This window comes from Sinohyriopsis cumingii, chromosome 6 (assembly GCF_028554795.1).
Source record: "Sinohyriopsis cumingii isolate HCF-2022 chromosome 6, ASM2855479v2, whole genome shotgun sequence".
NCBI classification, from domain to species: domain Eukaryota; kingdom Metazoa; phylum Mollusca; class Bivalvia; order Unionida; family Unionidae; genus Sinohyriopsis; species Sinohyriopsis cumingii.
This window is the reverse complement of record NC_142966.1, coordinates 32,094,074-32,109,650: the sequence shown is the minus strand read 5'-3', so window position 1 is coordinate 32,109,650 and position 15,577 is coordinate 32,094,074. Positions and strand designations below refer to the sequence as shown.

Genomic DNA, 15,577 nt, shown 5'->3' with positions numbered 1-15,577 from the left:
AAAGTAATAAAATACACTTTAATGTAATTAGCTCTTTTGGCCTTTTCACCTCTCCAATCTATCAGTAGTCTCATTTCTTTGATCAGAAATTATTACCATTTAACAATTCACCTGAAAACTGAATGCCATCAAAATTGACTTTTGCATGAACGATTTTTTAGAATAGTGTGAATTCATTTATTTTGTTGAGTAACAGTTTTCATGGATTTTATGATTAATTTACATTATGTTTGTATGTTTAATGTCTATCATTAGATTTGCAGACCTTTACTTTTAATTGGTACCATATAGCCATTATTGTGCTGACATGCCTTAACACTAATACATATATATCATCAGAATGTGGTCTTTTTTTGTGAAGAAATGATAAAGTTGCCTAGTCCTTGACAATGATGTTAACCCACCACCACCACTTTTGTGACAAACTTTTAGCATTATTTTTTTTTAATTACATGCACAGTTTGAGTCCACTGTTGAAATGTTTGCTTGGAGTTTCTTAGGCAAAGTGTGAGCCATTTTAGTCAGTTCATTTTTTCAATTTATAATATGCATTTCCAATTTACGGAAAATACTGTTATATAAAAGTGCATGATATGTTTTAAAAAGTATATTCTAAGCTATACCCAAATCTTGATTCAAATATGAATACTCTAGTACAGTTCTACACATTGGTCTGTATTTGATCACTGATGAACAGAAACACTGCTGACATACAGACACAAGTGTGATATTTCTATCGTAGTGTTGGTTTACCACAGTATCAACTAATGAAAATTTGTATTAGCTTAGCTTTGCAATTTGTACAATTGTATGGTTTCATTAGGGTTATAAAAAATGTCATGCAAAGGTTAATAGCCGAATAGATACATGATAAATCAGCAACTAAAGGATGGAGGCATATGATGGCGATATTATGAATATACTAATTAGGTCATCACAAAATTTAAAGGAGAAAATTGTTTTTCTGTAGGAATTGAGACTGGAAGACTATGCAGCAAATCGAAAGGGCAAGCAACAGCAAGCAGGTGGTTCTCTGTTTGGAACTACCCCGGCAACACAGACAACAGGTTTCAACTTTGGTGGTGTGGGTAGTGGCACTGGCTTTGGGGCATCAGGTATATTAAATGGCAAAAGTTAATTGATCACAATGGTTTCTTGGTTTCATGTATTTAGCCAATGTATGCTGAGCAAAACATCACAGTAAATTAATGATGTAGATATAGTGAATAAATATGTTGATGTCAAGAACAACTTTTCTGGTTTAGTGGAAACTACCAATATGTTTTCCCCATGTTCTTTAAATCAGCATGAAAAGTTAATAAATGATGCATTTTTGAATCTTTAAAAAAGAAAAACATTTTCAGGAAAACTCAAAAAACAAATTTTTATTCCCAGAAAAAGATTTGGAAAAAAAACAACTAAATTTAGATACCATAAGTTTTATATAGCTATTTAATTTTATGATTTTATTTCCTGTTTTCAACTTTGATATATGTATAATAAAACTTGCAAACTTTGAATCATGATTTATTAATAATAACATTTGTTCTTGTAATATTGGCCACAAGCCAAATTACATTATTTTGTTAATACTTTTAAATCTATTACATATATATTTTGATCTTCTTATTTTGTCATTGATCCCTGAAGTTCAGTAATTTTATCTTGAATATAGCTAAATTATGCGAGATGTTATAATTATTACGGAATCGTTGCAGAAAATTTTAATATTTAGCTTGATTGTAAACATTCTTAAGGTTTTGTACATTGGACATTTAACCACAAAGTGGTATTCAGGTTCTGTATCTATGTAAAAGTTGCAGTCATTGCACAAATGGTGTTTTTAAATAAAATTTAATTAACCATGATAGGGAAGTTTCCACTTTTAAATATGCAGATTAAATTAGCTTTATATAAAGTATTGAAACTATTCCTGTAATACTAACAGTGGAATATTTCATATTTAGTTATAAAATTTGAGCTTTTCAGTTGCATTTAAATCTTGAATTATTATTTTGCAATTACCAAACAGATAATAATACCAATAATCACATTTTTTATCACTTTAGTTGGATTTGGCACCTCCACTGGGACTTCACTCTTTGGTCAGCAGCAGTCTACAGGTCTGTTTGGTCAGCAAAACAAAACTGCATTTGGGACAACCACAGCTGCCAATACTGGATTAGGATTTGGAACAAACACTAGCACTGGGACATCTTTGTTTGGACAGCAACAGAAACCGGTAATGATTTAACATTCTGTTTGTCTCTTTCTTCTTACTCCATGGCATAATGTGAAGGCTGTCCATTAAAATTAACTGGTTGGGTGGAACACAACTTTTAATCTACCTGACTGTACGGTCAAGTGAGTTTATGACATAGCTCAGCATCCATCAATAATTGCAATTTTTAACTTATCAGAGAGCATTAATTTGACCCAATATAGTAGAGTGTTGACATGAAATGCTTTCAGATGTGTGTAAACAAAATCATTGTGCTATCAGATATGGCCACCATCACTAAACCTAGTAACAATCATTTCAGTGACTTTTTCCTTCAAAACTGCTTAAAAGAATTTAAAATTTGACTGAAAACATCCAGGCAGGTAGATCATTCAAGCTTGTACAAATGATGCTGATCTTTGTTCAGATATATATGCCACTACTAAAAATAGGAAAGCCAGTGTTTCAAAAAATTTCAGAAAAATCTTCAAAACAACTTCTTCTAAACTCTTCTATAGAAGTTAACCATAAAAGACAGAAAGCATCCAGGCAGGAAGACCTTTAGTTTTGCCCAAATGATGCCAATTCACCATCAGATAAAAAGAGTCAAAAACCTTTAAATGACTTCTCCAGAACTTGATCATGGTGGATAGAAAGATCCTTGTATGGATTGTCTCAACTTTGTACAAATGATTCCAGTTGCCGTCAGATATGTCACTGTTACTGTAGATAAATGAAAAAGAACTTCAAGTGACCTTGTCTCCAAATCCACTGAATAGAATTTGACTAAACATAACAGAAAGGTTCTAGCATGAAGCCATTTGTTGGCTATTTTTTTTCTGTTTGAAAGCATCCAATTCATTTCAGTGTTGGAAACAAACAAAAAAATCCAAGCCCTGGCAAACAAATCCACAAATGATATTTGACTATCCCTTATGTTGTAAAGTCTATGTAACCACGCTTTTCATGTGAACATAAACCTATATGTTATCTGTTTTATTCAGACCACAATAAAAAACAGTCATATTAAGAATAAGATAAATGTGAAGCATAAATATCTGCATGTTTTAGTTACCTCTGTGTGTGTGTATGTATGTGTGTGTGTGAGTATATATATATATGTGTGTGTGTGTGCGTGTGTAGATGGCATAAAAAGAAGAGGAGAGACACCAGGATTATGAAACAATCGGGCAACTTAGTGCTCAAAACACTCTTCCCACACTAGTTTGAATACATGTATGAATTTACATTTACACATTTCATTTCTACAGTATACCTTGATACAAGAAGGATGTTGTTGACATGCAAGTTTCATGCATATCGTGTACATATAGGTCTTTCAAAAATTTCCTTGCTGGATGGTTTAGTTATAAATTGTAACCTAGATAAGTTAAGACAAAATGTGACCTTTTTCAGTAAGCTTTGTTACAACATATCTGATTGTAGTCCACAATTTTGTATTACAGGGAGGACTTTTTGGAGCAAATCCAGTCACTACCCAGTCCAGCCTGTTTGCAGCAGGTACAGGTACCTCTTTTGGCAGCACTTCATTTCAGCCTACTGCATTTGGAACTTCGCAGCAGCAGAGTGTAAGTAATTACTAACATGCAATACAAGTACAGTGGCTAGAATGGTATGTTTTTATATTTTTTACATGTGCAGGTGTGGACCTTATAGTAAGTTTAAGGTCAGTATTACTGAAGGTTGATGCATATTATTGATATTCTTGCATCATATTGGCTCAGCTTGTTTTCACTCTGGAGGCCTTATTTCTGATACCATTTTATCACTCTGAAGGCCTTATTTCTGATACCATTTTATCACTCTGGAGGCCTTATTTCTGATACCATTTTATCACTCTGGAGGCCTTATTTCTGATACCATTTTATCACTCTGGAGGCCTTATTTCTGATACCATTTTATCACTCTGGAGGCCTTATTTCTGATACCATTTTATCACTCTGGAGGCCTTATTTCTGATACCATTTTATCACTCCAGAGGCCTTGTTTCTGATACCATTTTATCAGTCTGGAGGCCTTATTTTTTATACTGATTTTTAAGATTTGGAATAGATGCTTATATCATTAGGATCATAGATGATTTCTGTTATTCTGTTGAGAGGTGACTGGATGAGCTTGCACTCAGTAGTCAGTATTTTTACTTAATTATTTTTATAATTTTGGTAAATGTATTTAAATCATCAAGATGCTTAAGAAGTTTTGGGTGAGTTTGATATTCAGTATAGATAGAGATATCAGTTATTTTGCTTTTAAATACATCTATCTCTATAAAGTGAAGCAATGTAGGTACCTGTGACATTGATTATTGAGAATTAAATGTTAGGCTAAGTGAACAATTGCATGCTAGCATAAGTTATGTGCACGGGTGTAATTAAGGTTCAGAATTTCTTCACACAGTTATAGGTATTTGTGTGCAAGTAGTTGTGTTATTTGTTTTCTAATGTTGCTTTTGCTCCAGTAAGAATGTTTCCTTGTAACAACTATGCAGTACCAATACAGCAGCTTTAATGGTCTATCTATTTATTTATTATTATCTATTAATTTATTATTATCTATTATGTATGATGTACATGTTTATGTGTAAGCCTTGTGTCAAGTTCAAGGTTACTAAAGTGATTCAAGCCACTGCCCATGTTGTTAATGCAAAATGCTTACATGACCAGACTTTGTGCATTATCGTGGATTTGATGATGAGTCAGATCCAAATGAGGTGATTTTGTATCTATTGACTGAACTCTTTACATTCTGGAGAATGTATTTTCCATCCAGTTTTGTTAATGCTAATTTTGCTGAAATGAGAACATATTTATTGTAAAAACATGTCCCAAGTTTATAAATTCTTTGCAAAGTCCTATTTCTAAAAACTTTGCCACACTTGAAATTCTTCAATCTTTGGAAGCAAGTTAAAATAGAGTTTGACAGTTGCTAGTGCTGCTATGTTAAAGTAGCCAGAAACATGTTTGGGAGCATTTTATCACATGCATTGCATATATTATGGTATTTCATAATATTCAGTGCCATTACTCATTCATTTATTGAAATTAATATTTCCTTCTCAATCAGACTGGTTTGTTTGCACAAAAACCGCTCTTTGGAACTTCCACAGCTGGATCAACAGGGTTCAGCTTCAGTGCAGGCAGCAGTCAAGGATCATCCAATCTCTTTGCCAAGCCATTGCCCAATAACACATTCACAGGCTTCAATACTGCATCTACTGCGACAAGTGGATTTGGTAAAGATTATTTACTTTAATTTTACTCTTTTAATGTTTTCTTCTCTCTAGTTTTCAGATTTCTGATCATCAAACAAGAATAAAAATGATATTGAGTATTTGCATGTTCATTTACAATCCTTCAGGTCAGCTGCATGATTGGTGTGCCACCAATTACAATCACGTATTTAATCTTTTAAAACGTTAAATAAGGTATTTTAAATAAGGTATTTTAAATTTGTGCAGCAGTCACATGCATATTGATTTCTTGTTTAGGAAGTAACAGTTTCCAACACTAAGGTAAGAGAGTTATGTATGGAAAAAGATAGTAAATTTGTTTTCCGTGTTGTTTTGGTTGGAGAATTGATTTTATATTTAATAGCATAGGCTGATGATACGTGAATAACTTAAATATCGTCCTTTTCAGGTACAAGTGGAGGTGGCCTGTTTAACACTTCCAAGCCAGGTACATTCGGTTTTAACACCACCACATCAGCACCATCATTTGGATTTGGCACTGGGCTGAATACAGGAGCTAATATGTTTGGAAACACGCAGAGCAAATCAGCCTTTGGAAATCTGGGCACCACAACTGGTAATACAGGTGTGGTTTGATTTGAATTTTTGAACTACCTTTTGGTTAGGTCTATGTGGGCTTCTGAATGTCTGACAGTGCAGTGTTTTGGTTGTGCTTTCAAAGTATTCGCTCTTGTGTAGAGACTGTTGCCCTGTGGGAGTGTATAGCTTTCTCCAGAATCCAATAGGTGTAAAAGGGGTTAGGATATCGCACAATATTACCCTGTTCTTGAGAAAAAGAAAATATTGGTAAATGTCATGACAGTCCGATTTAATACATCATCAGACTGTTTTATATTTTGCTGTGCCAAACTGAGAAAAGTTTGATGTAGTGGGAACTTTGTTGTCTGTGTGCATGTTCATCCTTCTGTCAGTGTCTCTATCTGCATCCTGGCATCAACTTGATAAGGGGGGCGGGTATATGTAGCGGACTGTTAGTTTTTTTATTACTTTCAAGCTACATAAGGCAGGCTGAAAATGAGGTTTGTGGTAATTACAGAATAAATTAGAACTGTTTGCACACTTTCATCACAAAAACAATTTTGATAAATTATGCTTCTGTTATAACTTGGATCAAGGTTTTACTTGAGTTGATGGATTATATATGTTACATAGAAACATGTTAAATATATCATGGAGTAAGATTTTCTAAATGCCAAAATATTTTTAAAAAATTGTTGATAGAGTTGGCGTTTTTTTGTCACATAATGGCCACCTTTGATTGAAGAACCACTGCATTTGAAGAAATTGAAATGCAGTTTCTCCTTGCATCTTACATTCCTAGTGCTATTCTTTACAAATGCCAATCGTTTGAAATTTCTTTCCTTTATTTACTAACCTTGTGTATGTAGCTTGAGTTTTTGGAGAGGCACCAGCAGAGATCTTCATTGCTCTGAGGATGTTTTTTTAAAGATGTACTTTGTGTTCAGCAAATCTAAATATTGCCATCTTAATGCAGAAAGTGTAACAAAAGATGTCTGAGTAGTTTACAGATAAAATATAATGTTTGAAAATTCTCACAACTTAAATCAATTTTCAACATTGTTCCATGGCATTCAACATGTAAAAAAATAAAATATAAATCTAATATAGTGATTATGAAAGTGACTTAAAACAGCTGTAATTCAGTATAGTCCTTTGTGGAGTCAGTCACTGGAGCCAGTTTATATAAATGGCTTACTCCATTTCACTGTCATTTTATCATATTATAAACCTAATGGAACACAATACAAGATTTTAAGACTCTTATTAGGTTTTTTTCCCAAGATCAAAAGTAATTATTGCCTTGAACAACCTCTTGCTGATGGGATATCACTTTTTTAAAACTTATGTCTTCTTTGAACCCTTTACCCCTGGGCCTTCTATAGGATCCTGTAAATTATCGGAAGTGGTACCTAAAGTGAGCCATTTGGAATATGGAGGTCTCACTTTCAACACTCAAACAAGGAAGGGATAGCAGTTTTATTCACTGTCATGCTTGTGATGTTGGGTTATCCACATATCCTACAAGGAACTAACCTAAAACTAAGGCTTCAGCATTTACCAAAAAATTACACATTTTACAATTGCTGAAAAGTTGCCATTTAATTGAAATGATTAGAAATTCGACCTTTTGCCCTATCTTTCAGTTAGTCTAATTAAACAACTAACAACTATCATAATGTGCATGCCATGCCTCACTCAGCTTGCAACTGTTTCATTTCCTGTATGTCTTTAACCTCTTATTATGACAGGATTCAGTTTGTAAGACATCTTTGTTGAATATATCTAATAATTTGAGTAAAATGTCCATGGGATTTTTATGATATTGTTTCCTACAGATATATAATTTCCATTTGAATACGGTGTACAGACGTTTGGAAAATCTTGATAAGAAATCAAAACTCTTTGTAAATTAGAGGCTGTGAAAAATTATTAAATAATACAATTAATGTTTATTAATAATTCATAAAATCATGATTGATTTGCTGATCAATTGTTGAAAATAACCAGTTATCAATGAAATGAATTATTTGCTAAATAGTATTTTATTTAGGATTTATGTTAAATAGGTATGTGTTTGCTTACATAAATACATGCAAAGCATGTTAATATTTATGCTTGTCCTGTATATTACAGCATTCGGAAGTGCATTCGTTGCTCCTAACTTCAATTTGGGTGGAATCACAAGTACACTCGGACAGTAAGTTTGAGGTTTTTGGTTTTATTTACTATCTCTAATAAATAAAAGTTTAAGATAATGGAATCTGACAAAGAAAGTGACAGTAAAACTATTTATAATGTCAATTTGCAAGATTGAAGTTGTATTGCATGAGACACTATATTATGCAGATTAGTCTGTCCTATGAATTTAAAACTGTCAGAGTTTTTATTTGAATATTTATTTTTGATCTCCATTTTATTTGAATATTTATTTTTGATCTCCATTTTATTTGAATATTTATTTTTGTTCTCCGTTTTACTAGAATATTTATTTTTATTCTCCATTTTTTTTAATGAATATTTCCATGTCTTAGTGCTCAGAATACTCAAATTAGTACATCTTGAAATTATTAGCATCACTATGAACCTGGTATGTAGATGGCTGGTATCACATAGCTGATAGAAATGCTAGTGCAAAACAATTGTATATGATACACATGACTAATTAAATATATGTTGTCAATTTCAGAACTTCTGGCCCCACTACAACAACCAGTAACACAGTTCAGTTACAACAAACAATCCTGGCCTTAGCTCACTCGCCATATGGTGATTCCCCACTGTTCAGGAACATTAAACAGGTATGTTGTTTTTGGTATTATTGTCATATACAGGTTGATCTTGTTAATCTGCCAAAAACCTGAGCATGTAAGCAAGGAGATCGAGGTCAATATTTCACTAACATAAGAAAATTGGTTTGTGGATTCATCTCAAGTAGAGTATCTCAACCATACCAACATGAGGTCACTCTGGCCTAAATTTTAGGCTTGCACGACTCTAGTGTCCTCATCAATACCAGTTTGTTTATTGTTGGCTAATCCAGTTGTTCTTATATTGGTGAGATGGTTGGTGTTAATGAGTAAATCATCTTTTTTAAATTCATTTGCCTTAGGCTTTTAGCTCACCTGGCTGTAAGAACAAGTGAGTTGTGCATAAGTCAATAATCATGCTGTCTTGTACTATTTAAAGAAATGTAGACTGGTATTTGTGCTCATTCATTTAATTAATTAGTTATAAATATTATTATATTTGTCATTTAAAGACCAACACCAAACTAGAGGATGTGCTGAAGCCCACCAATCCAGCAGCCCAGAAGGCTGCCCTTGCCCAGACAGGCCAGTACAAAGTTAGCAACAGACCAACAGCTAAAATCAAGCCCAAATCCATCCATGGAGTCCTCAATGGTGGCAAGGTATGCTTGATTAAACATTCTCTTTATATATATATATATATATATATATATATATATATATATATATATATATATATATATATATATATATGACCAAAACAATTACATAGTGAATGTTTATTTTCTTAATTAATGGTTTATAGCAAGATAAGATAATTAGCTGGTTTAAAGAAAGGAAATCATTTGTGCTCACCTTAATTTCAATACTTCAAATTTTTTTTATTTAAGTCTGTTCAAATATGACATAATGGGACCCAGAAAACACATTCTTAACGTTGAGTAGTGACCCATTGAGTTAGAGCGTCTGCCTCAGAAGCGGGAGGTTGTGGGTTCGAACCCAGGCCAAGTCATACCAAAGACTTACAAAAATGGTACTAACAGTTACCTTGCTTGGCGCTCAGTGTTAAGAGGTTAGTGTTAGGACTGGTCGGCCTGGTGTCAGGATAATGTGACTGGGTGGGACATCGTGCTACGTGTCTGCTTCATGATGCCCCAGTGCTAGACATCACTATAAACTGCCACACTGCAGATATTGTAGTGGTATGACTGAAAAATTGTTAAAAGCTATGTTAAAAATTCTAATTACACATAATCATATGCGACACATTGATGCAATTTAGAATTTTAGATCATTTTCAGAAGAATTTATTCAATAACATAGTACTCTGGCATATTTGATTTTAAAATGGTTTTCCCTGGATACCATGTACGTTTAGGATAACACAGTAAAAATAAAAAGACATCCCCTTTTCACGAAGGTTTTTGATCTAGAACATGCAAGTACATGGCTGTTTTTATTTTGTTCCAAGTCTGCAGAAAGAAATTTAATATAGTGTAGGGTTTCTTCAAAACAATCAGACCAAGACATGTTCATAAGCCATATCAATTGAGTTCTTTACCCAGCATAGAACAGACTTATGCCATTTTGTGTTTATGACATACTTTCTCTTTTAAACTGCCTGATATTTTTTAACTACAGTGTTATAATTTAGAACAAAACAAGCTTTATGAAGGTTTTATTTTAGTGCAGGTGTGAATATTGATGTGTGGATGCCTGTGAAAACACCTGGGTGTGCACTACAGAAAAACCAATTGAACATTTGTATTAAACATTCAGTTCAGTTGGGACCCTGGGAGGATGAGTGATCTAAAGCACTCTCCATTACCAATTGCTGCCATTGCCTCTCTGTCCACATGGGTTCGAGTCTCTGGCTCAGCCAATGTGGGTATGTGTGCTTACCAGTACCTTTTGATAGGTCTGAGGTTCTTACTAGATTTTCATGGATTATTCCTCCACCCTTTTTACTGGCTGTCATGTATAACCTATCTTTCATAGAGAAATGGCATTAAGCCCAAAACAATGACATCTTTGTTAGAGCAAAAGCATAGGTAATAAATATTACTTGCCTGTTGACATCAAAATAAAGTTTCTGTGTTAATGTTAGCTATTGCCAAGGTACTGCTGTGCCGCTGCTTTCTGCATAGAGTCACAGCAAGTTGTAGTAGAGCATATCCATTTTGAGGTTTCCCCTCATACATCGAATTGCTCGTTACCTGTTTGCAATATTTTGTACAACAATACAAGATTGTTAAATTAAATTAGCTGCACAACATTCGAAGATGACAATCATATATTCAGGTAGATTTGTCATGACTGATCATATTTTTAATATTATGTGGATTTAGAGGAATTGAAGCACGGAGTTGTTTGTGTGTGTATTACAGTCATGAGGTTACGTTCAATCAACATGATCGATTTGGATTGGCCGATTGATTGCAATACCCACCAATTCATGATTTGTTTTCCAGAATACACGTGTCAAACTTTTATATAAACAGGGTTGTTTCTTGAAGTTAGGGGGCATATAGTAAAAGCTGGGGGCAGACAGTACAAGGATAGAGCAAAGATAGAAAGGAACTTTTAAAAGATTGAGCCCTTAAAAGAGAGAATGAAAGATTAAAAATGAGACAAGTAATAAATAAAAACATTTGAAAAAGGAAAGTTCATGTATAAAACTTGATGTCTTGATACAATTTTCCTTGCATCAGAAAGTTGCTCTATTTGTTCCGTTTTGAAGACAGCGCTGTAATGCCTCCCAGATTTAAAATGATGACATAAAGTTGGTAATAAAAATGCTTTAAAAGCATTCATCCAACGCAAAACAAAGGGCATGGTGACTAAGATGAGCCCTGCACCTGATCAAATGCAGCAGCCTGAAATGGTCTAAAAGCTCACCCACCCACCCACCCAAATCACTGGCACCTGACAGGAAGTATATTTGGAAGAATTTTTTAAAAAAATCTCGTCATGGATGAGAATGGCATATAAGCAGACAGTAAATCTGTCTGTCTGTCTGTAATCTGCATACTAAAAATACAACCAATTTGTGTAAAGATGAAAAGACCATCAAATTGATAATGTATCTTACTGTGGACTGTATCATGAATCATATTGATACACTGCAGAGGTGTATCATTTTACCCTTACCATTGGGGAGACATTGCATTATGTGGAACCTATTTGTTTTAAATCTTGTTGAAGGAATAGATTACAGGACAATATGCAAATATTTTCGATGATATATAGAGCCCTTTAGAGACTGTATAGAGTCCTTTAGAGACTATATAGAGTCCTTTAGAGACTGTAAAATGTTTTTTGTTTCAGTCTCAACTGTTTGATGGCCTAGAGGATGATGATTTCAGTTTTGGCAATGACACATTTGTACCTCGTAAGAGTGTGAAGAAGCTTGTGATAAAGAAGACGGGAGAAAATGATTCCAGTATCAGTAGTCGTGCTGCATCAATTGCAGAAGAATCATCCAGTCCTCAGATGGAACCAGTTAACATTCAGCAGTGAGTATTTGACCCTGGCATTTTATGCCTCACAATACATTAAAAAATTAGTACTGACACAGATGCAATAATTTATAATTATTATGAAAGAAATTTGCATCCCTGATGAAGTGTAAAATATACATTAATTGGGTGTAACCAGTTTTGGATAGAATAAATAGTTTGTCGGGCTGGGGAAACAATTGTGTTTACAGTGGCTTTGGGAGATAAAATGTCACTGTTTTAATGACCTCCCATATCATACATTTTTTTGTAAGCGAACTTAGCTTCACTGCATTCACCAGTGAAATTCTGATGACAAGATCATTTAATCTGATAGAGCAATCATGGTTCATGAGACTGTTGTTATAAGTAGGAAAATGGGTTGTCATTCATATTGGGAATCCAATGTTTCTTCCCTAGAAAGATACCGGAGGTATAAGTTGCATGTTCAGCATTCTCTCCTTCTATTACCTATTCTCCTGTTGTTAATGTGATCAGGAAATGTATTTAAAGAAGAAAGCAGATTTTTCTAGTAAACAAGGTTTGTCCAAAAATACTTACCCAATCACGTTACTTATAAACCCTCTCTGCTATGTGAACAATGTTCAGTGTAAAAACAGGTGATACCAGGTGGTGGCAAGAGGTGATAATGGGTAAGACTGTTGCCCTTTGTGTATATGATATAGACGGAATTGTCTACTTTGGTATTGATTGACAACCCCTCACCAAACCATATTAACACTGAACTCTTGTTTTCAAGATCTGTTTAAACGAGATTTTGGGGTTTTTGTTGTTTGTTTTTTTAAAATTTGGATTCAGAATAATAATCAATCAAAGGTAGGGTTTTTTTAATGTTTATTTTCAAACTCTTTGTGACAAAAAATGTTCTTTTGGTGCTGAAAATGGACTATCAGTAATCAGATCACTGACTCTCAGTTACTTGTGTAGTAAAGTATAAGAACTTTAAACAAAGCAATTGTCTCAATTATTTGTTCACAATAAAAATTTCATAGAGTTGTGGTTAATTTAATTCAATTACATTTGGATCGGTTGCACAATACATAAGGCATTGTTGACCTTGTATGACCACTGATCTATCCTGGGATGCTTAGCAACATGCTTTATTTCACATTGTCTGTTGTAGAGCACCTGAATGATGGTTACTAGAAATGGTGATGTTGAGAGCACTGATTACCTTGTGAGTTTCATTTTCAGGATGATTTAACATGTTTGAAGTGGATCGTTTACATTTTACCTTCTTTGTTTCTTTTGTAATGTGCTGTGAAACTTGCTATGTAAACAAATGAATATTTGAATACTGATTTTCTATCTGAATTTTTGTCAAAGTATTTTGATTTGAATGTTTTATTATTTGTTTCAGCTCTACCTTCATTAGCAGGGGCACTCCAGACCATATTGCACAGCAGAATGTGGAAGAGGAAAGGCTCGATACAGAAAATATTATCCGTAGTAAAGATTTGCCTGATCCCATCAGTGACACTCCAAACAAAGAGTAAGTTTCATCATACCAGCATTTGCAGGTAGCAAGAGATAAGTACTACTTTTAGAGTGCTGCCACTGCCTGCATTATTATTGTTGTTGCTGGCAGTGTTAACACATTATCCCTGGAGCTTTTTGTCATTTTCGCCTGAAAATCGAGTAGGAAACACATTTTGAAAGCTATTTCTGAATAGACTAGAAAACACCAAATCCCTAGTCATCTTTCAATAACATACTGCCTAGTTGTGTTAGAAACATCGTTTTTCATTGGCTATTTGACTTGCGCATGAGCAGAAGGGTAAAAGTTGGATTCTTTTGTTTCGTTTTTTTCTTTTTGTTGCTAAACGGAGCCATTATTTTTGTATGGAGACCACTCTTTATTCCAAATGCCCATCTTATCCTACTTTTTGCAAAGGCTCATCTGTCTGTTTGCAGTTCATACCGGTTTGCCTTAGATCTAAGACCAAAAAGTCTCAAATCCGGAAACAAAATTGGATTCCCACCACGGGCGAATTTTGGGTAAAAAAATGTCGGGTCCAAAAAAGGGGGTTTTCTATCTGTATTTTGTAGTGCAACTAGATATTCCAGATTATCTGGTATCATTGTAGAGCTACATCTGTCTACCTTTCTATAATACCACCCACTTTAGTGTATCATGCATGACCATGACGCTACAGAGCTCGGCAGTAGGCTACTACCTCCTGCCCCGCAAAGTCGTTGCTAGGGGTTAATTTGTTAATATCTTGTGTCGAAGCATTCATGAACATTTTTGAAAGTCGTAATACATTGTATCCAAATATTCTGATCTAACTGGCCACCCAAACGAATAATTGAGAGCTTCTGCCGTTCTTTATCTATAATCTGTCTTCATCTCAATGAGCTTGTGAGATGGTCATTGTCCTTTTTCTGTTCATCATGCATCCATCCATTAGCACAAGTTTTTTCATCACTACTTCTCCTAAACTTCTTGGTGGAGTGCCATGAACTTTATGTACATTCATCCTATGGTCTAGTTGGTCCTGATGAAAATGGCAATGCTTGGGCATCCAATATTGCCATCTTGAAAATCTTATGACAAATCCTGAATTGATAATCATCTCTACTTGGGGTTTTTACTAAAGGACTATTAATGCTAACATTGCCATAAGTTTTTACCAGAAGATTTCTTAGGATGTCCAGTTGGTGCTAAGTGAAAATTGTTTTTATCTGACATCCAATATGGCCACCACAGCAACCATCTTCAAAATACTATCACTACTTCTCATGCATGGATGGCAATTTCATTATGGAGTTTTTTTTGGATTCATTATTATGTCCTAAATTTTCATTAGATAAAATGATTTAAGATGCATTATTTTCTCGCTGATTTTTGAAGTGATCAGACATGTAAACACTTGACTGTTTAATGACATGCCTCAGTTTGATAGGCAGGACTGCTTTCTTACCTGCAATACCTTAACTGGGCAAGCAAATAAAACATAATACTTGCATTTTTCTTTTCTTGTCTAAAATGAGGACTTAAATGTTGTGTTGCAAAATTTTTTGGTTAAATTTTCTGAAATATTTTTTGCTTGAAAAAAACCTATTATTTATTTACAGTATGGATGACACAATTGACTTGTTGAATGCCAGAAACAAGCGGATGTCACAAGAGCCATCCATGAAGCTACAAGATACAAGTGTTCTCTCCCACAGTAATGCCAGTGAGAGCGATGCCATGGAAGAGAGACCTGTAAGTCTCCATTTTACATTTGATCGTCAGTTTCTCAGTCTATATAGTTTTTTGTTTAGTTTACCTTTTTCTCATGACATAGCATGG

The 15,577-nt window shown here is 34.1% G+C and overlaps 1 protein-coding gene across 4 annotated transcripts in view; it reads left to right on the top strand.

Annotated features, from left to right (window-relative positions):
* LOC149796582 (nuclear pore complex protein Nup98-Nup96-like) overlaps positions 1-15,577 on the top strand; it is a 142,300-nt gene that overhangs the window by 24,837 nt on the left and 101,886 nt on the right. For 3 of the 4 annotated variants that reach the window (XM_089961300.1, XM_089961299.1, XM_089961297.1), the window contains exons 8-18: positions 971-1,115; positions 2,070-2,242; positions 3,688-3,810; positions 5,306-5,474; positions 5,881-6,057; positions 8,148-8,211; positions 8,701-8,812; positions 9,274-9,423; positions 12,089-12,276; positions 13,640-13,771; positions 15,358-15,490. In XM_089961300.1, the coding sequence (XP_089817426.1) occupies positions 971-1,115; positions 2,070-2,242; positions 3,688-3,810; positions 5,306-5,474; positions 5,881-6,057; positions 8,148-8,211; positions 8,701-8,812; positions 9,274-9,423; positions 12,089-12,276; positions 13,640-13,771; positions 15,358-15,490 (1,566 nt within the window). The remainder of the gene's footprint in view (positions 1-970; positions 1,116-2,069; positions 2,243-3,687; positions 3,811-5,305; positions 5,475-5,880; positions 6,058-8,147; positions 8,212-8,700; positions 8,813-9,273; positions 9,424-12,088; positions 12,277-13,639; positions 13,772-15,357; positions 15,491-15,577) is intronic. The other variant, XM_089961298.1, reaches the window with a different exon arrangement.